Source organism: Gossypium raimondii, chromosome 7 (genome assembly GCF_025698545.1).
Source record: "Gossypium raimondii isolate GPD5lz chromosome 7, ASM2569854v1, whole genome shotgun sequence".
Lineage (NCBI taxonomy): Eukaryota > Viridiplantae > Streptophyta > Magnoliopsida > Malvales > Malvaceae > Gossypium > Gossypium raimondii.
The window spans coordinates 47,644,000-47,670,804 of record NC_068571.1 but is presented as its reverse complement, the minus strand read 5'-3'; the positions used below and the strand labels follow the sequence as shown (position 1 = coordinate 47,670,804).

The 26,805-nt window shown below is 29.9% G+C and overlaps 3 protein-coding genes and 1 long non-coding RNA gene across 5 annotated transcripts; 2 read left to right on the top strand and 2 right to left on the bottom strand.

Annotated features, from left to right (window-relative positions):
- Positions 1-1,151: 1,151 nt before the first annotated feature.
- Positions 1,152-3,141, top strand: LOC105786236 (F-box protein At1g67340). Its single transcript, XM_012612589.2, has 3 exons — positions 1,152-1,469; positions 1,579-1,741; positions 2,295-3,141. Exons 1-3 carry the CDS (start codon positions 1,288-1,290, stop codon positions 2,958-2,960), a joined length of 1,011 nt encoding a protein of 336 aa, XP_012468043.1. The 5' UTR covers positions 1,152-1,287; the 3' UTR covers positions 2,961-3,141.
- Positions 3,142-6,663: 3,522 nt separating this feature from the next.
- LOC105786243 (SNF1-related protein kinase regulatory subunit gamma-1) lies at positions 6,664-12,009 on the bottom strand. Its single transcript, XM_012612602.2, has 6 exons — positions 11,563-12,009; positions 10,473-10,645; positions 8,216-8,392; positions 7,856-8,131; positions 7,295-7,458; positions 6,664-7,203 (listed from the first exon to the last, which is right to left on the bottom strand). Exons 1-6 carry the CDS (start codon positions 11,711-11,713, stop codon positions 6,906-6,908), a joined length of 1,239 nt encoding a protein of 412 aa, XP_012468056.1. The 5' UTR covers positions 11,714-12,009; the 3' UTR covers positions 6,664-6,905.
- A 2,228-nt stretch (positions 12,010-14,237) lies between these two features.
- On the bottom strand, positions 14,238-18,165 carry LOC105786251 (ubiquitin-like-specific protease 1D). Of its 2 annotated transcripts, XM_012612614.2 has the most exons (7): positions 17,935-18,158; positions 16,028-16,118; positions 15,777-15,944; positions 15,550-15,681; positions 15,383-15,464; positions 15,177-15,290; positions 14,238-14,469 (listed from the first exon to the last, which is right to left on the bottom strand). In XM_012612614.2, the coding sequence occupies exons 1-7, from the start codon at positions 18,026-18,028 to the stop codon at positions 14,401-14,403; spliced, it is 750 nt and encodes a 249-aa protein (XP_012468068.1). In that variant the 5' UTR covers positions 18,029-18,158; the 3' UTR covers positions 14,238-14,400. The 2 variants fall into 2 exon arrangements, with proteins under 2 accessions (XP_012468068.1, XP_012468085.1); XM_012612631.2 differs by lacking the exon at positions 15,550-15,681 and having other exon boundaries at positions 17,935-18,165.
- A 1,934-nt stretch (positions 18,166-20,099) lies between these two features.
- On the top strand, positions 20,100-22,566 carry LOC105770402 (uncharacterized). Its single transcript, XR_001126200.2, has 3 exons — positions 20,100-20,167; positions 20,641-20,721; positions 22,402-22,566. It is a non-coding gene; the product is annotated as an uncharacterized LOC105770402 (long non-coding RNA).
- The last annotated feature ends 4,239 nt before the right edge of the window (positions 22,567-26,805 follow it).

The following is a 26,805-nucleotide window of genomic DNA, read 5'->3' as shown; positions in this document are numbered from 1 at the left end:
TAATGATAAAAATATTGTTATCTTGTGAAGTAAATTATATTTATTTAAGGGGTTTTTTGCCATTTTATATTTTTTATATAAAAAAATTAACATATAAAGGCGGTAAACAAAATTTTGGACTTTTTTTTTAAGCTGATTTGAGCACAAATGAAAATTTGGATAGTCAAACTCTCTAATTATAGTATTTGGTAAATAGAGGTTTGCAAGAGCTTGTTAAGCTAAAACATTCAAAACAAAAACGCTGGGATGGACAACTTTTTTCAACAATTGATTGGAAATGAAATGCTCAAAAATATAATCAAAAAATTGTTTATTTAAATTTTTAAAAAATATTCACTTAGTAATCTCCATAATGGATGTTTTAATCCATTGGTAATAGTGTTTTATTTCACTAATTTCACTCAATAAAGACTAAAGTATTATAAACAAATAATTACTTTACAATAAAATATGTTACGTCTTTATTTATCACTTTACACGTAATGATTAATAGAATCGATTGGTCAAATCAATTAATACAATCAGTTGGTTAAATCAACCATTGCAATCAATTATTAGCCGATTGTCAATTTTATAGTTTTTAACATTTGTATTTTATCATTTAATCAAAACCCTTTATTTATATAATTTCTTTATAAATATATTTATTTGATAATTTTGTTTTGTAAGTTAATTTGAATTTAATTATCCTTTTTTTGCATTTTATTTTACCAATTTAATGGTTAAAATATGCCATAAGGCTTCTATATTCTTCATAAACGTGAAATTTGATTTTTATACTTTTATTTCTAAGAATTTAATCTCTTTACTTTTTCAAAATTCAAAATTTAAGTCTATTTGTTAATACAATAGTTTTTTTATTAAATTTATTGATATTATATTTTAAAATAAAAAATATTCACTTGACAGTCATGTGTCTAAAAGAAGACGTTATAATGACTTAAATTTAATAAAATAATTTTAACAATATTAATAGTCAAATTTTAATATTTAAAATTTAAAAGTAAAAAGACTCTTTAGAAAATTAAAAGTATAGAGATTAAATTCTAATTTACAAAGAGTCTAAGGAGTTATAACAGATTTAACCCATTTTATAATTAGAATAAATAGATACATGGAATTTTGCTTTTAATGTGAAAAACACCAAAACCAGAAAAAAAAAAAATCAAAATCATGAGATTCATATAAGCAGTACAAGAAGGAAGATAAAGAGGTCAATTTTGAAATTGCGTTTGCATTTTCTTTCTATTTTCTTATTTATTTTATCTCCAAGAAAAATCCAAGAAAATGGAAGAAAATAGTAGAGGAATCTCACCGAGGAGATCAAAGCGAAGTACCGTTCATAAAATCGCCGCCGCCAACGAACCAAATCTCTTCGATGAATTACCTGACGATCTTGTTGTTTCCGTTCTTTGCAAGCTCAGCTCTTCAGCGGCTTCTTCTTCTGATTTCATCAATGCTCTCTTAACGTATTTTAATTATCTTTCTTCTGAATCTTTTTCTTTATTTTTTCCTGTCATTTTCATTTTCATTTTCATTTTATTTTTCTGAATGGAAAATTCAAATTTTATTCAACAGATGCAAGAGATTTAAGCGTTTAGGGTTTCATCAACTCGTGTTATCAAATGTTGGATCAAAAGTTTTGGCGGTGAAAGCTAAAAATTGGTCCGATTCTGTTCACCGGTTTCTCATACACTGTGTCAACGCCGGCAACGTTGAAGCTTGTTACACTCTTGGCATGGTCCGTACTCCGTTACTCCCTATACATCCTATTTATCTGAATCTTTTTACTTTGTTTTTAAAAAATTTGCAACTACCCTCTAAATTGTATATTGCTCTTTCAATTTACTCCTCAAAACTAAAGTATTACTTTAATAGGTTGAAGTAACTGAAGATTGGATCAAATTGACCTGTTTATCATTAAATGGATCAATTTAGTTCATATATTATAAAAAATAAAAAAACATTTTAAAATAATATAATTTACTTCTTAAAGCAAGAGTATTTTCGATGTCTTGTTGAATAGTAATATCAAACCTAATAAATGGTTTAATATTATCAAAGATTAATTTTCTATATAAAATATATAAAACAACAAAAATACTCTTACAATAAATGAATTTATTTTATAAAATAATAGTATTTTTGTCGTTACTTGAGATGATACTTTGATGATTAAATTGCAATGTTATGAAGTTTAATTTAAAATTGTATTCCTAATAGAGGGATCTATGATGCAATTAACCCGAAATTTACTTTAGTAATTATCTTAACTCGCGTTACCGCCGTTACAGATTCGATTTTATAGCTTACAAAACCGAGGAAGCGGGATGTCGTTAATGGCCAAAGCAGCAGTCAAATCCTACGCGCCAGCTTTATACTCGCTAGCAGTCATACAATTCAACGGCAGCGGTGGCTCCAGAACCGACAAGGATCTCCAAGCCGGAGTAGCTTTATGCGCTCGAGCCGCTTTCCTTGGCCACGTGGACGCACTCCGTGAGCTCGGCCATTGCTTTCAAGACGGTTACGGCATCCGCCAAAATATAACGGCCGGACGCCGGTTACTCATGCAAGCCAACACGCGAGAACTCGCGTCGTTGCTAAAATCTTTAGTCAAACAGCAACCCAACCACCACCACCATCACCGCGGTTTTAACTATGAACAATTTAATTGCATCTCCGGTTCGGGATGTTCGTCGATGAGTAATGAACCGGCTTCGGAGGGGCACCCGGTCAATGTGTTTTTGAAAGAATGGTTCGAGTTAGGGTTGGGTGAGATGGGTGAGGGCTTAAGGCTTTGTTCTCATAAAGGGTGTGGGAGACCGGAGACGAGGGCGCATGAGTTTAGGAGGTGCTCGGCTTGTGGGACGGTGCATTACTGCTCTCGTGGATGCCAAGCTCTTGATTGGAAGTTGAGGCATAAGTTGGAATGTGTACCTTTTGAACGGTGGTTGGAATAAGGCGGCGACGGCGGTGGTGCTGGGGTTAGGGAAGGTGATGACCGAGATGCTGTTTGATATGATTTTTAAATGAAAATTAAAATCGTAAATCCAAATCTTTCATGCAGTCCATTTCTATTTTAATATATATTCTATTCGAGTTTCACCTTTACTATTGAAAAAAAAGAAGCAATTTCACTAATGTAGTGGGTTTTGGTCATATTAATAGATGCATATTATTTCAATAATAAATAGGCGTAATCAATTTAATATGTATTCATTTCGTCCAATTACGGTTACATCGACAATATATAATTTTTTAAAAATAAAAATTTCTAACATTTTATCTTTATATGGTGATAAAGAATAAAAAATTTATTAAAACATTCTACTGGTACATAAATACTTTATATTCAAATTTTATTTAATACCATTTATTTGACATTAGTAAATATTTTATATGCATATATTAAATATCTTTTCAACAATATTGAAAAATTTAGGATAAATCTTAAAATTATACATGAATTTTGATTTAATGTGTAATTGTATACATGAATTTTAATTTGGTGCAATTATACACCGAAACTCTAATTTTGGTTCAAATGTATACTTGAAATTTTAATTTTGATTTAATCATGCACATTTAAAGAAATTAATTCATCTTTTTATTTTTATATTGAATAAATATAATTATTTATGTATGCTATATAAACATAAAATAATGTTATATCAATAGTTGTATTAATAATTTATAAGAATTGGATCAAATCAAAATTTCATGTATAAAATTACATAAAATTAAAGTTCATATATACAGTTACATATTAAATCATAGTCCATGTATAATTTTAAGATTTACCCCATAAATCTAAAATAATATATGGAAATAAATCTAGTTCTAATAAATAAATAAAAGTACCTCCACTAGTTTGATACACGTGGAGAGATGAGTATGCATCTTGCTCTCATGCTAAATTTGTAATTGGACTTTAGAGAAAGCAGGTAAGCTAAAAAAAATCAATTTTAGGGTCTTTAGTCTTTTTTTAATTATCTAATTATTTGATTTTTTGTAAAATGAAAACATTTAAAATTTTAAAATAGCTGGATGACTAAAAAGAAATTTATTAATAGTTAAGTGATTATTTTATAACTTTTTATAGTTAAGTGATAAAAGAAATATATATATATATATATATATATAACTAGATGACTATTTATGTAGTTTACCTTGAAATTTATAATTGTTCAACATTGTAATGGTCTAGGTTAGAGTTGTTTATGGGTCAGGCCGGGTCTAAGTATGATATTAACACATTTTATATTTATCCAAGCCTGACCAGGCTTGAAATATGAGTCTAAAATTTTGCTCATATTTACAAATGGCTAACCCAAGCTCATTTCAGGACTGCCTCTATATTATTTTATAAAAAATATTAAAAATATATATTTATATTATTTTAATTTAATATTTAATGATTTTAGATAATTTTTATTTATTAAATTTATTATATATTTATCTTAATATTTTTTAATGTTTCCATTAAAATACTATTATATATTACTATAGATTTAATTTTTATATGTTATAAATTGAATAATATATATAAATAACATAGCGTAAAATATTCCAAATTTAAAAATGGTCGAGTCAGGCCTGGGTTTGAATATTCAAGCCCAAGCTCGACCCATATTTTAAACGAGATTATTATTTTACCCAAGTCTATTTTTCGGGTTTAATATTTTTGTCCAAACCCTTTTAAATTTCAAACAAACCTTCGAACATGAGTGAATAACTCAACCCTTGAACAAATCTATGTCTAACCATGGACAACTACATATGAATCACAATCATTGATACAAAAGCTAACAATTTTTTTATCATTATTAGTTGTTTTTTACTTCCTCAAATGGCAAAAGGTAAGGTTATATATAATTGTTTTTGTTGTACCCCATTCGCATAAAGACACGTGGCAAGTTAGAATGACACTCAAACAATAAGCCAAATATTAATAAACTAAAAGGTCGCCTTCAAGCCTCTCACCCGGAACGATCATCCAGACAAGCGTGAGCCATCAACATCCAAGTACCCAAGCTTTCATCTAGAACATGAAGTTGTTGGTTTTATCAAACACCATGTGGGCTCAACTGCCCTATACCATCAAGTTTGAACAAATAATGGAACTTGTCTCATCACAAACATTCTCATCCCATCGAAGACATCTGTCCCACGCATTCCGTAATGATGGCTAGATGGCAAGACCAACACGTTAACATCATATTACATGGGACCCTCGACTATAAATATCTCCAAAAGTGATGCAGAAGGAATCAACTCTCCTAAAATCCCAAACCTATACTATCCCAACTCACCTTCAACTCTCAACCCTAACACTCTCTTCACATTTGTTCTTTATAACCTCCGACTCTCCGTCCTGACTAGGTGAACCAGCTTTTGCGGCATCCACCACTCTCTCCTCCATACTTGCTCCTCCTTGTTACACTATATGAATATGTATAATGTCAAATTTAGCTTTCAATGTTTATACCTTTTGTCAATTTTTTTTTTAAGTTAAATTTGATCATTAACCTTTCAAATGTTAGAAATGTTAAAAAGAGTACTTTTGAACAATGTTAACTTAGTCTATGTATACTTCATGTTGACATGACATTGTTTGTCCTACATATCATATTAATAAATAATTTTAAAATGGTAAAAAATTTAAAAGCTCTAAAAAGAAGTTAATAAAAGTTCAAAAATTTAGCATAAAATATATGTGGATTGCCATATTTAAAACGTTTTAGTTAGCATTTATGTTAAAAAACAATAATTCGACTCTTTTAAAGATTAATGATATAGTTTAACTCTTTTTAAAATGTTGAGAGACAAGTTTAACTTAAAAAAAAAAGAACAAGGGTCAAATTGACAAAAATGTAAACATTAAGAGTTATATTTAACATTAAATAATATAACATCATTATTTAACTTTGAATATATTATTACAAGTAATTTATTTTTAAAACTGTATTCAAATTTATTTTTATTTTTATTCTTAACCATATTAATCATAATTCAAACTATAAAAATTTTAAAAATTAAACATTTATATTACTTTATTTTTATTTTCCCAATCATAATATTTTGAAACCTCCAGATTTTGTAACAAAATTTAAAATTTAAAAATAATATATTTTAATCTGGATAAGAAATATAGAGAGAGACAATTTAATGACAATATAGCCAATATATATAATTTGAAATGAAAATGATATTTTGAGGTTACCAAGATTTTCTTTTTACATAAATACTAGTTTTAGCTCTTACGGACGGTAGAAAGAATCAATGTTAATTTTAGATTAAAATGTACCATTAGGATTGAATTTGTTTAAAATTTGAGATTTAATCCTTATACCTTAAAAATTAAAGATTTAATCTTTCTATTTTTTTAATTTAAAATTTTATTCTAATTATTGTTGTTTAAATTTTCTATAAAAATTGTCAATTTAATATGTTTATTTTTATCAATCATATGTAACATCATATGAGGGCAATCTAATCAACATGTCAAATTGGTAAATTTTGATGGAAAATACTAACGATGTTAATAATTGGACTTAAATTTTAAATAAAAAGAAAGAGGACTTAATTTGTAACTTTTTTTAAGTATAAGGACTAAATTTCAACTTTTGTCTAAATACTCGGACTAATAAATATTTCATACCATTTCTGTATAGAAAACAAGAAGGTGGGTTCTTATTTTATTTCAATCAAGTTCTTTAAGACACCAAAATTTACACAAAAATTGGAACCTAACAAAGCCAGAAGCAACTAAATTACAAAGGTTCAGCCTTACATAATAAAGTCCGCATGTCCGATCCGTCTCAAACACGACAGAAAACCCGAAAAACCAGAATCACGAAGAGAAGGGAAGTCAGTCATACGAAACACCAAGCTTCGGATCATTCTTAAACCCTACAGTTCTCTGGTAGAGGCAACACACCATCGAAAAAATCACCAAAGTATCCAGGTGGTTCATATACTAACCTCGAAATGATGTCTCGAAGCGTGATCGTTCCTTCCAAATTCCCGTCATCATCAACGACATACACTCGTTGGATCTTCAACGAGTCGAGCATTTGGATCAACTCTTTGATGGTTTCATTTGTCTTGCAAGTGATCATGCCACTCAACATTGGCGATCTCGTGTCATGTTTCTCCAAGTAGTTTTTAACTGCTAGCAGGAAGTTCTTTGCCGTGATCAATCTACGATTCACAAAAGGATTGAAATATCAACGCAGAATAGTACTTTTCAAAATGATTAAATGAAATGTTGCAGTATAATTTATTCACGGACCTGTAATCATGGTAGATCTCCGGTGCGGTTAAAAGGAACTGTACGTCTCTAAGGCTTATGTTACCAATAGCTTTTTTTCCATCACCGGTGACAACAGGTACGCCTCCGACTCTCTTTTTCCTCATTAACCTAAATGCCTGAAGCACTGGTTCATCTTCATGTACCTAGCATAGAAATATAGATTGCTAACATCTCGAATCCGATGAGCTCTAAATGCAAAGAGATGAAAACCGGAAGAACATGAAGAAATCACGAAACCTAGCAAGCTCTCATGAAAGGTAGGGACCTGGGACTATCAAGCATGATGAAAAAATCGAACTAAAGATCGAATCGGTTGAACTCCAGTCCCGGTTCAACCAATTGAACAGGGCAGCTCAACTGATTTTACAGGTTCAACTAGGGTTGAACCACCAAACAAACCGGTTCCTGGTCAATGCGATCCGATTTTAAACCTATGCTTAAGCCTTTGAGTAATGGCAATGGATAAGAAAAGCATCAAATCGATAAAAAAATCAAAAAATAAAATTAAAAACAAGGTTTTGACCAATAACAGCAACTCACTGTAACGAGTTGATTGCGTGATATCGTAGGAAGACCAATCTCGGAAAGTTTCTTGGTTCCCCAGCTTTCGAACCACTGAAGCCCAGTACATTCCGCTAACATGTGAATCACAGCCGATTGTGTGATGATGTTATTGATATTTCCAGCACCAAGATCAACTATGGGAATACTCTTCATTTTGTACTTTGAAAGCAGTAACAGCATAGTCAAAAACGAGTTTGATTGCTGCAAAGCTAGGAATGGTGCCCAGCGGAAGGATCCTGAGATATCCCGGACCTATATGGTCTCATGAGTTAACATGGATATTACAACAAATGGAGAAAGCGAGCAAAAGTCCGTAATGGGAATTAGAAGTACAACCTTAGTTTTCTTATAGAACTCGGAGGATGTTAGAGCCTCAAAAAAGTCTCCAGCAGTGATTGAAGCATCTTCAGAGCCTAAAGTCCTGAGCTCGGCAGAAGAGGGCATTCCGTTAGCAGAAGCTACTGCAGGTTCAGCTCCGGTAGGCGAATGGTTTGTAGGTGAAGGTGGTTCTGACTGTAAAAAAGAAGGAAAATTTCACTTTCAATTTGGTAGATGAAGGGAGCAAAGCTTGGATGAAAAATATATGTAGTTCATTTTAAAAAGCGAGCAGTTTAGTCCCTTTATGTTCTATTTCGAAACAAAGTAATCAAATTCAACGTTTTTTAAAACACAAAAAGAACAAGTTGCTTACTTTTTCTTTCATGTCATCTTAAAACACAATAAGTTAGCATTTCTTTTAATGATCTTCCATTTTCACTTTTACTTATTTGCTTCAAAATTAAAAGTATAAAGACTAAAGGGACTAATTTGCTCCTAAGCCTATATAGTAAAACGAAACGCCTGAGTTCCAACCAGGTAGTTTAACCATAAACAAAGATATATCAAATTCAATGCATTATAATAGGCAATAAAGAGAGAAAATCACCACCAAGCTATGTTATTCGAACTTTGGTATATGTTCTGAACACGGGTATGTTTGGAGGGCGAAATCCCCATACTCGTGTTCGAATATATATCAAGTACAGATAACTTAAGAAAAACGAAAAGTTGAAGCAACACAGGCGCAAGTTTTGATATGTGGCACAATTTCAACATAAACATCATACTCATGAATGGATGATTACAAAAAACTAAAAAAGAAAGGTTAAATTCTATCTTATTTCTTGTTTTTCATGCTATTTTCAAAATCCATGGCAGATGAATGAGATGCTATCGAGATACTATATGATATTTCCCTTGGAAAAGAAAGGCTTATACCAAAAAGAGATTGTAAGCGGTTTTGATTTTCAACCTAAACATCATACTCATGGATGTATAATCACAAAAACTAAGAATGATAAGATTAAATTTTAGATGAATGAGACATAATCAAACTACTATTCAATATTGTCGTCGAAAAAAAGAATTATAGTGACAAGAGATCATAAGCAAAACCGTATTGGAAGCCCATGTATTAGGAGTTAGATTGCACTTTACTCCCTTTACTAAAAAAATGGGCAAATTAATCCTTATACATTAAATCAAAGAGGAAACTTGTCCTATCTATTAAAAATTCCATTCATTTATATTGTTCAAAACTGACATAGTTGACGAAATAACCAGATGGTTACACCCAAATAGTTACACCTAATGTGCCAAGTGTAACTTATGTTCATGTATAGAAACCAGTTTTTAACACTAAAAATAGATATAATTTTTAATAGAATGTCCAGTTTGCTTCTTTGATCTAACTTACAGGGACTAATTTGTCAAGATGCAATCCGATTCTTAGTACAATAGCTTCCATGGTACTTTTACCTTTTAAGCTAAACATCACAATCACGGATGCTTGATCATAAAAACTAAGAAATAAAGATTAAAATCTACCATCTCCTTTAGCATGCTATTTTCCAATTCCATGGCGGCTGAATGAGATGTTATCGAGCTACTATTCGATATTTTCCTCAATAGAAAAGAAGCTTATAGAGAAAAGAGATCGTACATGGTTTCAATTTTGGACCTAAACATCACAATCATGGATGCATGATCATAAAAACTAAGAAATAAAGATTAAATTCTATTATATTTCTTCATTAGCATGCTATTTTCTGAATCCATGGAGGATTAATGGGATGTTATCGAGCAACTATTTGATATTTTCATCAATAGAAAAGAAGCTTATAGAGAAAAGAAACCTTAAGTGGTTTCAATTTTCAACCTAAACATCATAATCATGGATGCATGATTGTAAAAACTAAGAAATAAAGATCAAATTCTATCATATTTCTTCTTCAACATGCTAGTTTCCAAATCCATGGTGAATGAATGAGATGTTATCTAGCTTTTATTCGATATTTTCCTCATTAGAAAAGAAGCTTGTCGAGAAACAAGATCGTAAGAGGTTTCAATTTTCAACCTAAATAACATAATCACGGATGCATTATCTTAGAAGCTAAGAACTAAATATTAAATTCTATCATATTTCTTCTTCAGCATGCTATTTTCCAATTCCATGGTGGATGAATGAGATATTATTGAGCTGCTATTTGTTATTACCCTCGAGAAAATAGAAGCTTATAGAGAAAAGAGATCGTAAAGGGTTTCGATTTTGAACCTGTTGGAGAATCCATACGGCAATGCCTGCAAACTCTACAATGCCAAGATATCTATCAATCCAACTTGCATCCTCAGGTGCATCAACATTGACAACAGGTGCACTAAGAATCTTGTTTTGGGCAAGTATTTGAACAGCCTCGGCCAAACTCGCATCCGATTTTATCTCGATCCCTGAAACATAATTTCAATTCTTTTAACCAAGAAGAAACTAAACTTAAAAGCATCGTAAACATTATCAAATTAACACCATTATACATTATATTTTGTTTTCATTCAATTTTCACAAATCATTGACAAAATTATCAAATTAGCACCATTTTATGTTCATATATTACATACACAAACAATTATATTAATTTAATATAAATATATATATATTCATTTCTTTAAATATGTACAGTTGAATCAAGCTTAAAGTTTCATATATACAGGTGAATGTATATAATTGCCACTATATCAAAGTTCGTGTATTAATCATACATATAAATTTGATAGTTATCCATTTTAAAAAAGATTAAGACAATGGTAACCCAAGAAAGAATTCCCTCCTACAATTCCAAGAACTTGTCATCTTATATTATGTTGTTCAAACTTTTCTTTTTCATTTTTCAAGTAATGGTGTCTCGCACATTCTGGGCAGGAGTGCGGTATATGATCCAAAGACCCTCCAAATAAACGATAATCATCAATTCAGCACCATAGCTCATATAAATTGGTGATACAATTGAAAAAAAAAATTGAGTTTAAAAGAGAAATTATTGAAATTAAAGCTAAATGCTAGTTTTTAACAACATTGATTTAACTGGGGTGACTTCAATTTGAAAACATGGAATTTTTTAATTTCGAATTGATTGAATCGTATATGTAAGTAATTAATCAAGTTGAATTTTACTAAATATCCCCTTGGGTCCCTAAAGGTTTCAAAAATGAGCAAATGGATCCTTCCCTAAAAAAATTGCAAAAAGGAATTCAAATTATTTATAATTCTTATTCCAAACCACACCCACACTCCAGAAAAAAAAACCCAGAATTCTTGACGATTCTAAGAAATCAAACATAAGCCAAATCAAAGAGAGCAAGATTAAAACCTTGAGGAGTATGAGGGAAAGCAGAGACAGGGATGTTTTCAAAGCAAGCGTTAAGTTTCTGCGTAGGATTAAGCTTTGATTCTTGAACATCCCATAGATCTTCCACTTGCATCCCAATGCTAGTCTCTCTTTCCAGTTGCAAATTGGCCATTGGTTTTTTCGCCCCAAAAACTCAAAAATTCAAAAACCAAAAGAATAAACTTCACACACACCGTGTGTATTCGTAAATGGAAATTGATCAGTCAACAATTAAGACGTAAATGGAAGGTTGTGGGAGATATGGGGGGGGTGTATATGAGAATCATAAGTCAAAATTTCGATTTCTTTGGAAGGTACCGTCGGCTGTCCCTTGTCTGGGTTTTATTATTTAAAGGGGAAAATGAAAGTGAAAAATGAAAAGGTGGTTTATCCGGTTTTTAATGGCGGCCACTCTAATGTGAGCCGGAGAGTGCTTCGCGCGCGCCTGGTTTTGACGCTATTTATTGTATTTTATTTTGCAAAGAATTATTCTTTTATGGCCAGATTATTCACTTGAGTCCGAATATTGATTCGAATTTTGTGAGGGTTTTGATAAAATTATTAAGCTCGAAAATAAATTTAAATAAAATTATCCAATCCCTTTAAAATATGATATGAACTCAGATGTGAATATTTAATATCTGAGTCCAACTCAATTTACTTTTAAAGTTTATAATATTATATTTTTATTTTTATATATTATATATTATGTTATTTATAATATATAAAATTAAATTTATAATAATACATTTTTTAGATTTCGGGCAAAGTCTTTAATTTAGTTCATTTAATACTTTAAAATGTGATTAATAGAACATTATTGTTCTAAAAAATTTTATGTTAACAACGTCATTTTATTTATGGGTGGAATTAGGATTATTCATACTTTGAGAAGAACATGGAAGAAAGAGATTTTGATAATTTTAATGATACATGTTTAGATTTAGATGATGATGAACTCGGTTAGAGACCAACAAATGATGATAATGAGTATATATTAAATGTTAAAGAGGAATAGCCCAAAAATATGAAACGCTGAAGCAATTAGATAAAATGACATATGATGGTTTATTTTTCTTGTTGTTTTATTAATAATTGTATTATCGACTATTTTATTAGCTAACATACGATGAATTTATTTCAATTTTATTACTCATTTAGAAAAATTTTATCGCAGTGATAATTTTTATAGTAATTAATGTTTTTAAATATAATAGTTAGTATTTGGTAGACTAGCAATGTATTTTTTTATTCCATGAACAACCTTAAAAATGTCATGTGTCGCTTTTTTTCTAATATTATTTTTAATTATTTTACTATAACTCTATAGAACACTTGTTAATCATTTAGCTCTACTTGTGGAGTTAAAAAAACTCCATTGACAAATAGAGTTACTGATGGATCAGGTTGAACTTGATCTAAACAAATAATTTTTAATGTTCTTTATTTTGGCCGGTCTTGATTTAAATTATGAGTCTAATATATTATTTGAGCCCAACCCTACTTAAATATGGATAACCCAGTAAGTTTTTTAAAAAGAGATTTAAAATGCACAAAGTTTTCCAAGTTATTCAAATGTTTTTACCAAGTTAAAAGTTTAAATAACACTTAAAGTAAAAACTTTGATGCTTATTTGAGGAAATTGACAGTGAAGTCAACTAAAATTTTGAAGTTTTAGTTCAGCTTTTACCCTTTTACTAATAACTAAATAAATTTAACTTTGAAATCAGAAGGAATAAAAGTAAGGACATTTTGACTTAATTTGGGAAATTTTCTTTTTGATTTATATCTAAAGAAGTGCTTCCGAATTTGAAGGATTGTGAATTTAAAGGCCATCATTATGTATTATTTAAAATTCTAACCGATTCAGATTACCATTTTCTTACTATTGATTCTGTATTTTGATTTGTTTTATCAAGATGAACCTGGCAAACGCAATCATGATAAAACGAACACAAGCAAACTGAGAGTTCTTTGGGTCTTGGGTTTTGTTTCGGATAGGTTTCGACTTTAGATTTAAAATATTTGGGCTGGGTTAGTTTTTATATATTAATACTTTATAAATGTAATATTATAATATATTTTATATGTAATCTGCCGAGCTAGAGTTTCAAAATTTTGGTGGGCTTACATTTTTTGTCAAGCTAAATTTTAGAATTTTATCTACTTAACCTTCGAACTTAGACATATTTCAAGCAACCCTTCGAACTTAGACAGGTAGTCCAATTCTTGAACAGTTCTACTAGTAGTACACTAAATATTATTCCAAAATATAAATTATAAAACTGTGTAATTACAATTTGTTCTACTTAATATGATATAAAGAATTACAATGTAATTACACTCTTTAACTAAACACACCTAAAGAATTGTAATTCTTTGCAATTGCAAGAAAGTATAATTATTTTATTCTGTATTATTCAAACAGATCCATAACATTAGAAAAAAAATTTTCCTTGCAAAGCAAAATTTCCCAGAAATGAGGTATCTTCTTCCAAAGACTTCAAAAACTTGATAAAAAGATGAGAACAAACATATATGTGTTGGAGATATATATATATACACATGCATGCATAACACAATCGCATTAACATAGTCGGTACCAAATGAGTTTTAAGTAACATTGTCAATACCCAATGCCAGAACCATGGTCAATATGTAAGGCAAGCTATACATTAAAAAATTAAAAGTTGAACATATTCGTGTCGATTATATACCTATACTTGACAATCGCACTCATAATTTAAGTAAAATAGTCAACTCCGAATCCAAGTAATATAGTCCATATGTAAAAGTCAAAGTTAAAAAGAGTTCATTTCACTAGCTGCAGAGTTTAAATCTCTTGCAAAAGCAATCAAAGTCTTGAGGAGCAAACCAGTCTTCCTTCATCTGTAGTTTACCACAAAAAGTGTTATACGTATATATTATATCCAATGTAAGCTGAAATTACAAAATTTTCCAGAAAAATGAAACATTGACAATTTAAAAGGGAAAAAAAATCCACTAATGGCATGGTGCCTAGAGATGTTAACTGCATAGAATCCACCCGGGTTAGAGTCTTCAGGGGAGCAGTTGGAAAGCCCATTTTAAAGGCATCTCTTTAGTGGACATGGTGTATATATGTCCCTAGGGGTGTAATAAGCCTAGCAAAACTTGAATATTGCCAAAATTGAGCTTGACTTAAAATTGAGAGCTTGATACTAAAATTGAGCTCGATTGAACATTTGCTTTTAAATTCAAGCTCGATTAAGCTTGTTTACCTATTTTTGTACTCAAATTTGGCTCAATAATTAAGCCACTAACGTAAATTATTAATATAAAAATATGAAAAGCTCAATAAGGCTCGCAAACCGTTTGAGTCAAGTATTACTAAGCTCAAATTCGACTCTATCAATAGCTCGAGCTACTTGAGTTCGGCTCGACCGATATCTAGAGCTCGACTTGATAATTATCTAACCGAATTCGAATATTTTTCGAGTAGAACTTGTGTAGCTTGTGAGCACCGCTGTCTCATTTACACCCCTATATGTCCCTACCGTGTCTGTAAGTACTAACCCTCTAATTATAGAGTACCAAAAATGAAAAAAAGAACTTACAAAGTAAGGATATCCACCAGTGGTACTGAAGTTTTTAGGAGCACTTTCCATAAACAAACTTATGAAATAAAGAACAAACCTACCACAATCTTCACCATTTCTCTGTTGGGGAACCTGATTGTTTTCATTTGCTTCAGTCACAAAAAGCCAATAAAAAGTGGGAAAAAGGGGAAAAAAATTATTTCAAGACATCAAAGAATCATCACCTTTGGTATCAATAGCGGAATTTTCGATATTGCCTGTTTCATTACAGGCCTCTTCTCAGCTTCATATACATCTAGAAGAAACCTGGAATTAAAACCAAGAAAGTAGCAATGAAATAGATATGCAACAAAAAAAAATATGGATTCCGACACAAGTTGCAGATTCATACTTTCTAATAGTAGGTTCGAGCCGTCTTGGGCCACTCATTTGCATTGAATCAAGCAATAACATACAAGTTGTTTGAGTGTTAGATTGCAAAGGTTTATCAAAGTTGCAGAATATCAATAGATTCCAATGTCTCCTACAAAGTATCACAATTTCATATAAACCAAAGAGGGGGTACCTTGAAAATTGCTTAATACCAATGTGTTTAGCAGTCGGGAAAACGATACTCACCAGTGCAATATCGGAACGAAAACGTACTTCTTGGTGAAAATATGTTTCCTACTGATCCATTCCAACACTTTTTCTTTAAACAATTCATCCATGTACCATGAAAACCACAAGCAATCGAGGTACGTAAAAGATGCCCTTTGATTATCCGGGAAGATCTTCCATATTTTCCTAAGAATAATGCATGAACTCAAGATTATGAATGAGGGAAAAAAACGTGAGAGGGACAGGAGATTCAAATAAGAAGGGCATACTCAAAGCAATCTGAAAACTGTTTGCTATTTAACATCCCTTGTTGCCTGGTGTTTCTGGCGTTAACTCTCCTCTTATTACGTAAGAAACGACCTAGCAAACATCGATGAATCAACTTAAATATACAATTTTTTTTCCACTTCACAAGTTGTTTTCAAATTTATGTTGTTCTGACTCTTCATTTTTACGAAGTATTTGTGTCCTATACCCATGTCTGGCACATTTACAAACTTGAGTATAGGGACATTGCTCTCCAAATACATAAAATAAAATAAAAAACTTAAAGATACTCAAGTCAGATGTCCATATATCCAAAACTCAAATTAGAGTTCGAACAACATAACTTCAAGGACGAGCTAATGCTCAAAGTAGATTACAATATCAAAGTTCCAACAACTATATCTATATCTATACTATCATAAAAGAACTAAATGAATTGGTGTCAGGAGTCAATTATATACATCAATTTAGTTAAATGCTTAAAATTTCTAAATTAAAATCACAATTACAAAATCTTGAGAGGGGTATTTCGGTATTTTAATTTCAATAAATAAAAATTTATATCAAATACTTATAACACTAAAGAAACTTAAGCATAATTTTCTTTAAAATACTTGCATGTCCAACACATTCACTCAAGTAACTCCAAACATAAGAAAAACTTACAAAACTAGAGAAACTTAAGAATAATCCATATCAAATGCTCATATAAATTATTAAATAAATACATAATGGGACACCCATTATCTAAATGATTAATAATAAAAGTCCAAATAAAAATTTATTTAAAAATAAAATTTGATCAGAAAAATTTTTTTATCTAAAAATACTTAAACATCCTCAAACTTATTTAGCTCTTACTATAATTTTATAAGGGTTTTAAATAAATTAACTTTAGCTAATGTAGGTTTAATAAAATGAATAGTTATAAATGGTTAAAATATACTATTACTCTATGTAGTTTTATAGATTTGAAATTTAATCCTCCTACTTTAAAAGTTCAAAATCAATCCTCCCAAGTTTTCAATTAAAAATCCTTGTCTAATCATTATCATTGATATTTTCTATCTAAATTTGTCGATTTAATATAATTATTTTTTGCCAATTATATGTCACATAATATGCTGACAGCCTAACCCATGTGCCAAGTTGGAAAATTTTAACAAAAATACTAACAATGATTGAATTAAAATTTTAAATTAGAAAAAAGTAAAAGATTTAACTTTTAACTTAAAAATATAGAGACTAGATCGTAAATTTTATCAAATTAAAAAAACTAACAGCATATTTTAACCTATATAAATTAATTAAAGCATAATAATAAACTTAACCTAACATTTACTCATTTTGTTACTTTGGCCCTTAACCTTTAAATTTTGGTAAAATGCTTCCTATTGGGCAAAAAAACTGGTTAAAACTTTAATGGTATCAAGATGGTCGCTCATATGTCAATCCATTTATAATTCGTAAAGATTCAACGAATTCCAAAAAAGTTGACAAAAATATTTTAAAAAGTTATTCATAGTGAAGTATACATAAAATTGCATGCAAGCAATCACCTCAATGCTATTCAATTTTAATATTTCAATTAGTTTTTCCTTATTAAAGCCGAAGTGACAAAATAGCTAAATATTAGGGCTAATTTTGTTTTTATACAATTAATTAATAAACCCCTAAAACTAACAAATTACCATAGTATTCAAACGCAATACCACAGATCTACACTACTAAACAACTGACGCCTGACGGAACCTGATCGCATAAACCATTTTCATACAATTACACAAATCGATGAAAGACCCATTAGAAGAAGTAATAAAAAAAAACGAAACAAGGTAGTGGATGCTTATAGCTTCTAAGTTGAGGAGATACGGAGAAGAAAAGAGTAAATGAAAAATATTTACATTACCTGAAGCTGAAACAGTGGAATGAGTTACCGTACAGGAAGTTCCTTCTTCATCTTCGCCTATAAATTGTATTTCAAGTTGCTTTCTCTTCGCCATTTCCGGCAACAAGTGAAATCCCGCATTAATTAAGGATCGAAATTTTGAAAGGGAGGAAATGAAGGCACTTCTGGGATTTTCATAAATAGATTCAGCTATAGCATTAGTAGCTTCTACATAAGGGTCGGGTCGGATCAAGTTGGGTTTGGATGGGGAGTTAGTGAAAAGTTATGAAATAAATTAAGTAAAAATGTATTTTTGCAAATTTTGATGTGGTTTAATCATTTCTATTAAAAAATAATTTTAAAATGATACAATGTGAATTTAAAACATGATGACGTAAAATATAAGATATAAGATTTAATAGAGGGTAAAAATGTAATTTTCTTAAAATGCTATTTTTCAAAAGGTAAAAGTTAAAATATTTAACTTTTACCTTGAGTTAAAATTAAGTAATCAATATTACACCGATAGACACATTAAATTGCTACTGGAACTAATACGCATTCGTATTAACCTATTCCGTAAGGAAGGAATTTTTATAAATACATTCAACTTTGTGTTAGTAGCATCTATAGAAGGGTCGACTCGAGTTAGGTTGGGTTCGAATCGAAAGGGTAAGTGAAAAGTCGACTAATTAAGTAAGTTAAATTTAGTTGAATTGATTTAGGGTCAGCTAACTTTGAGAATGAAAAGTGTTTTTGAAAAGTGACGTAGAAAAATACGTTTAAAATATTTTATAGTGTTTATCACTGTTGTTATATCCCTTCAGCTTAAGACACATGGTATAACAAGCTATTTGAGAAACACCCACAAAGACCACTCCACCCACCGGAGACGTCAATTCTAGCATATTAAGTATTTCGATATAATAGAACAACCAATCAATCAATAATAGACATCAACTTAAGCTAACATGCAACTAAACAATCAACCATCCAACAAATTTAGCACATAATTAGACTCAAAACTCAAACAAGCATTTTATCAAACATATTGTAGACATAAAATGAAAGCAAAGGGTTTAAGAAAATGTTCATTCAATTGATGAAGTTGCCGAAGAGTTTGTTCATCATTGTTTACAAAATCTTTAACAATAAGGATGAAAATAAACACAAAACTAAAATCTAACCTAAAAAAAAAACCTAAACTAAAAATGAAATGAAAAGAGAAGAAACTCAATCCCTAATAACCTAAAACTAAGGAAAAATTATAGAAACAAAAGTGAAAGCTCTCTTTTTTCTTTTAGCTAAAAGTGGCTTTAAATAGATGATTTCAGTCCTAACTTTTGAACCAAAATGCTATTAGGCACCTAATTTTTATTTGTGTCGCCATTGGACAAAAACTACCCATACAAACATTTTTTGTTGCGTTAGGTTTGGGTATTGCGATATTCGAGTATGGGTATCGCGATACCAATGCTAGTATTGAAATTTGGGACCTTGTGGGTCTCGGTATCGCGACACCATTGTAGGTGACCTCTATTCTACTCATTTTAGCGCTGTTAGGGGTATCATGACTTCCATGCTTCGATATCGTGATACCCCATTCTAAGTGATATTTTATTCGCGTTCAGGCCACCGCCGACTCCCTACAGTCAACTTGTTAGGTTTCCCATGGCACAATTGACCAAATTGGGTCTAAAAATGGCTTAAAACTAATAAAAATAATTTATTATCAACAAAACTAAAAATCGATAAAAACATATAAAAGTGTAACAACCCGGTTTTGACCCTAATCGGAATAGTGGTTTCGGGACCACAAATCCGAATTAGAAAAATATTTTAATATTATTTTTAGTGTCTATTATATGTTAAGTTATAGGTGTGAAAATTTCGTGTGGAAATTTAATCGTTTGAATGTTCAATTCGATAAAAAGGGCTTAATCGCGTAAAATGAAAATTTGATGGTTAAATAAGAAAGTACTTAATTGTTGTTGACTTTATAAAATGGAGGCTTTATGTGGCAATTAGACCATTTTATTGGTAGTGGGTGACAATGGTCAAGAAAGACCTTGAATTATATGTTATATATATTTTATATTAAAGGTTAAGTTAGTAAACTAATAAATTGTTAATATATATGTTATAATAAAATTAAACAAAGCCATGGTTATTATTTTTCTTCCTTAGCCGAAACTAAACAAGAGAAAAAGAAAGAAAACATAGTTCTATTCGGCAATATTGAAGCTTAATTGAGGTTAGTTCTTTGTTCGGTTTTTGATAATTTTTATGTTTTTGGAATCGTTGCTTTGTGTACTTCAAAACCCATGTTTCAATTTTGTGAATTGATGATGATTTTGGAATATGCCATTGATGAATGTTTGAGTTTTATGATATTAGTTGATGAAATATGAAATATGGGTGTTAGATTAATATGTTTTGTCTTTGAGTTTTTGGTGAAATTGAATATATAGGGTTAAATTGTGAAAATAAATTTTTGAGGGACTAAAATGTGAAATAAAAGAAATGTGTGGACTTGTATGAAGTATAGGAACATTTGGCCCTAGCTTAGTGTGGGCAAATTTTGTGTATTTTGTGTTTTGTACAAAAAGGACTAAATTGCAAAAAGTGTAAAATGTCAGGGGCAAAATGGTAATTTGCCCATTAATGTATTTTTTGATTTAATTGAATGTTTTGATGAATAAAAAGGTTTAATTTGAATATGTTTAGATCGAGAAACGAAGAAAACGGATTTGAATCGGGGAAAAACGAAAGTAGTTGAATAGTCGATCGTGTCGGCTGATATCCGAGGTAAGTCTATTAGCTATTTAATTTTATTAAATTAGTATATGTGTATGTATATCAATTTTATTTTTGTTGAGTTAAATTTAAAAGTATAAAATTCGAATTGAAAGTATGAAATTATATATATATATGTTTGTGATAGGTTCGAATCACTATGAATATGCAAATATGCATATAAATGTCCTTGTAATAAATTTAGGTATGAACATATATGTATGTATAAATTATATTCGAATATACATGTGTATACATGTATAAATTATATTCGAATATACATGTGTATACATGTAAATTTTGTTGTATTGAATTTAGGTATGAAATTACAAAGGTATGAGATATATTCGAACATATGCATGTATGTGTGAATAAGATGTGAATTTAGTATAAAATATTTGTATAAGTTGGAGCAAATAAGCATGTATACTTATGAATAAATATTTATATTGAGTATAAGTATGAAATTATATTTATACATATATATGTGTTAAATTTGAATATGTACAGTATATAGGTATATGTTCTTGTTATGAGTATATAGGTATATGTTCTTGTTTCAATATAAGCATAGAGTAATATATATTTGTTAGATTCAATATGTATATATGTACATGTATAAGATCTTGTATTGAAATAGTATATGAAATTATATAGATATATATGGAATTCAAATGTTAAAAGTACATAGTATATTACAACTTAAATCTTATGATATTAGTAGTGGAATCTAAAGTATGAGGTTATATATATATAAATGTGTTTCGGTTGAATTATTGAATTACTTAAGTTAGATTTGATGATTGGGATTTATATATATCCATGTGTTTTAAAGATATAAGTTATGAATTTTGAGCTGAATTTTATGTGGATTTTATATACAAATATGAGATACAAATTCTCTGAATTGAGATTCTTTTGTTAAAGCTCAGTACCAATCGGATTTATTGCCAGTGAAATTATTCAGACTATACGTCTAGCGTGCTAAGTGTCGATGATCCGAATCGGTTATAAACCTAGCGGGCTAAGTGCCGTGATCCAATCGGGTTATAAACCTAGCAGGCTAAGTGCCAGTGATCTGAATCAGGTTATAAACCTAGCAGGCTAAGTGCCGGTGATCTGAATCAGGTTATAAACCTAGCAGGCTAAGTGCCGGTGATCTGAATCAGGCTATAAGCCTAGCAAGCTAAGTGCCGGTGAATCTGTTAAATTAAGTGATTATATGCATTTGATATATATATATATATATATATATATATATATGATTTTGGTTATATGTAATGGATAAGTATATGAACATTTGTTTATATGTATTTGATGAGCATATAAACGTTTGGATCTTTGTGTTTAGTTAGTAGGCACATATATTGGTTGTTATGAAAATTGTTGAATATATGTATGCATTCGGAATATGTGGATTATAAGTATAGATGTGCATTTGGCTCATGTAGTTGATAAGTAACAATATAAGCTTTTGACATATGTATTTGAAATATCATAGATATGCATTCGATGAAATGCAAATGATAAGTATACTAGCAATCAGTATATGCAATTAATGATTATGTTTGTAACTTGATTTATAGCATATAATGTTTATACATATGTTAGTTTATATGTATTTTAGATATGCTATAAACTTACTAAGCTATAAAAGCTTACTTTGATTGTTTTTGTCCATTTGTTTTATAGATAAAAATCAAGCTGCAGACACGGGGATCATTAGCGAAGATCATCACTCTATCTACTGTCTCGGTATTAAAATGTTTAAATTTTAACTTATGGCATGTATAGGCTAGATAATATTTTGGGAGTCGTACTTTAATGTACTGTATATATATAAAATTAATAGCCATACGAAATTAGCTTATTTTTCTTATGGTTTAACTGAACAGAAATGTTTTGGTTTGTTATAAAAGGTTAAAGTAGAATTTATAATTATACTTACTTAATATTTGACTAATTTAACATAGATGTAAAATTTTTGAATTCTACTGAATGTCTGTGTTAAGTTGTGTTTTGTCAGGTAACGCCTCGTAACCCTAATGTATAGACGTATACGGGTTAGGGGTGTTACAAAAAGACACTTAACTTGCTTGAGAATAAGCTCCTTCAAGTGTAATGGAGAGTCTAATTTAACGTGTCAAATTACGACGAATCACTTACTAACTCTTAGGTACCGCACCCTTTTCAAAAAAGGTCTGATACCCCTAAATCAAATTGCCTACTAACTTTTGGGTACCACTCCTTGTTGGTCAGGTTACTACACCTGTTAGGTGCAACCCAAAATTTTGTTCTTCATTTTTTGAGAATATCTTGAAAATAATTTCTTAAAAAATTAATTGACCAATATTGATTTAGGAATAATTTGTTGTGTCAAAATATTAGAAAATCAAACTTACAAAATGGACTAACTTGGAGGAATGAAATTACATTAAAATATAATATTAATGAGTTGTTTTTAGTATTGTAATATATTTTAATTGGTTAAATAATCCTTTTATATTGAAGAATTTAAAATTTTTTGTTTAATAAGAATGGGAACTTGATCAAACAAAACTTTAACTAAAATCTAAAACCAGAAACTTTAACTAAATATATTTTATTTTACTTAGCAAATATATATTTTTATTTATTTTGTAATTATATGGAATGAACATTATTCTAGTAACTTAGGCATATCTTCAAATTACTTGAAATATAATTAAAATTAATATGTTTCATTAGGTAAATTATTAATTAGGAATAACTTTTTTATGATATTTTTAATATAATGCATACTTTTACTTATAATTGAGTTTTTCAGGTGGTTGCATCGGTTATACTACTGGTTCATCGGTCTGAATAGTTTGATTAAATAAATCATTAAAAACTAATAAATAGTTTAACCGCTAGTTTAGCCGATTTTTAAATTCAATCGGTTCGTACTTGTTCGCGGCTCAACCGATCTAAAGCCTTTCTTTAGACTGGTACCATGGTTGGTTTTCAGTCAAACCGGCCCAAATGATCGATATGGTTCAGATACCCATGTTAATAATCCCCCAAACCCTTAAATTAGAGAAAAAAGTGCTTAAACACACTTAAATCGACGTCATCCTCGTTTTTGATATAGCAACTATGGCAAATGAGCCAAAACTTAATTTGATTTATAGGAATTAATTGGGAATAGACTTGTTCAAAGGCTAGGCTACTCGGCTAGGCCCATTTAAAAATTGAGAAAGCTTGGGCAAAAATATTTAACCCGAAAAATGAGTTCGGATAAAAAAGTTTGGTCTATTCAAAGCATGGGTTGGGCGCTCATGCTCAAGCATTCAAGGCACGAACTTGAGCCTGAGTTGTTTTCCAAAATTATAATATATCATATTATATTATATCATGCAATTTATAACACGTTAAAATTAAATCTATAGTATTATATAATACTATAGTGTAAACATATTAAGAAAATGTTAAGTTGTTTATATATATTTTAAAGAATATTAAATATGAACCTCATGTGATGGCCTGATGGTCAAGGGTGTTCACTGCCCCAGTGTAGTCTGGGTTTGAGTCGCGTTAGTTGCATTTGTTGTTCGGGCTTTGCCCTGCTATTGTAATTCACAAAAAAAAATATAAAATAAAATAATATAAAAATTAAAAAATAAAATGGGTAGGCTTAAGTTTGTGTTAGACATTTACAAATATGGACAGCAGGGTGGGCTTATGTAATATTTTAGGCTCATATTTTGAGTTAACTCGAGTTTGGGTAATCATGAAATTTATTAATATCATGCTTAAATTCTTGAGCACTTTTAATTAGCTATAACTAGTTAACAACATTTACATATGGTTAAAATTTGCCATAAGTCCTTGCACTTTTCAAAAATTAGGAATTTAGTCTTTGTACTTTTATTTCATGGAATGTAGTCTCTCTACTTTTTAGATTTAAAATTCAAGTCCAACTATTAACATTATTAAATTTTTTGTTAAATTTGTTGCTGTGACATTTTTAAATAAAAAACTCACTTAGTAGCCATGTAAAATGACTTTGTAATTAACAAAAAAATTAATAGTGTTAACCGTTGATCTTGAATTTTGAAATCTGAAAAGTAGAGAGACTAACTTCTATGAAATAAAAGTAAAGAGACAAAATTCGTAGTTTTCAAAAAGTATAGGGACTTGTGGCACATTTTAACCTTTATATATTTACACACGTGTATATGTAAACTAGAGGTGTCCATGGGTCGGGTTGGGCCCAACAAAAATTTAAGGCCCATTTGTTAGGCCCAAGCCTGTCCTAAAAAATGGGCTTAGAATTTAGACCCAGGCCGCCCGTATTCCCTTTTTTACATAATATTTTTAAAATATATAATACATCAAATATATTAAAAACATTAAAATAAATGTTTTTCAACAAATTAAAAAAAATAAAAAAACATGTATACTTAAATAACACTAAGATATGTGCAATTTAACAAGTAAATGCCTCTAAAATAGTAACAAAATTAACAATAAAAAAGAGTTATACAATATCCAAATAATAACAACAAAATAATAACAACATAATTGTCAAATAGTAGCAAAATAGTAAAAAAGAAAAAGAAGAGAAAATAGCAATAAAATAATAAAAAGCAATAAAACGATAAAAAAACAACACTTTTTTTTTTGCATATTCGGGTCGGGCCAGGCTCAGGTAAAAAATTCTTACCCTAGGGCCGACCCTTATTTTTTTGCCCAAGCCCATTTTTCGAGTCTATATTTTTACCCAAACCCTCCCACTTTTTGAGCTAGCCTTCGGGCCGGACCAGGTGGCCTAGCCATGGACAGGTCGAATGTAAATTAATTAATAACATAATGAACCCCGTGTGTTGGCCTGATGGCCAGGATGTTCATCGCCCTAGGTGTTGTAACAACCCGTTTTCAGTGAAATCAGAACAGTGATTTCGGGACCACAAATCTGAGTCCATAAGAAAATTTGTTTTAATATTATTTCATGATCTGCATTATGGCAGGAATATCGTATAGAAATTTCGTTAAGAAAAATTTTACCGATTTCATGTTTAATTGAGAAAAGGACCAAATTGCATAAAATGAAAAAGTTCATTTCTAGTAGTTATAAGTATCAAATAACCATGGAATTCAAAATTAGAGGTTCTTTTATGGCAAATAGACCATTAATAAGAGTTAGTAGATAAGTATGATGATTTATCCATGGAAATTTAAGAAAAGAAAATGACTAAATTGGAAAGTAAAAATAATAAAATATGATAAGTAATTAAATAATGAAAATATCATCTTTCCCAAATTTTTTTATGGAAACTTAACTAAGAGAAAAAAACTCAAGCAAGCTTACTTGGCTTAATTGGGTAAGTAATTTTGTCCCGTTTTTAGTAATTGTTATGTTTCCGAGATTGTAATAGCTTAATCTAGCTATCTCGAGGATTAATTTGTAAAGTTATCAAAGTACTAGGATTTTGTCATGGATGAATATGCATGAATTATGAATTTTATGGTAGAAAATGAAAGGTTGTTTATAGTTAAACAACTTTTGTAAAGTGAATTTTGATGAAATTGTGATTAAGGGACTAAATTGTAAAGATGTAAAATTCATGGAAAATTTTAAATTTTATGAATTACATGGGCTGCAAATGTTACATGTAAAAATTAGCTAGGCTTGGAATAAGGATTAAATTGCATGAATTTCATTTTTCGAGCCTAGGGATGAAATCATCATTAATTAAAAGTATAGGGGCAAAATGGTAATTTTGCCTAGGATTTGAATTGAATTGAATATGAATTGTAATAGATTGAGCTATATTTACTCGTATAGATCCAGAAAGACCAAAAACGAAACTAGATCGAGGTAAAGAAAAAGTAATGGATTAGTAGCATACAAGTTCACGAACATTGTCGAGGTAAGTTCGTATAACTAAATTGAGAATTTACATGTGTTAATTAAATTGTATGTAATAGCCCGATTTTAGGCCTAGTCGGAACAGTGGTTTCGGGACCACAAATCCGACGAGAAAAAAAATATAATGGTCTGAATTTTTAGAGGTGTTGGAACGGTGATTCGAGATCACTAAATTCAAAAAATGGGTAGAAAATATTATTAAT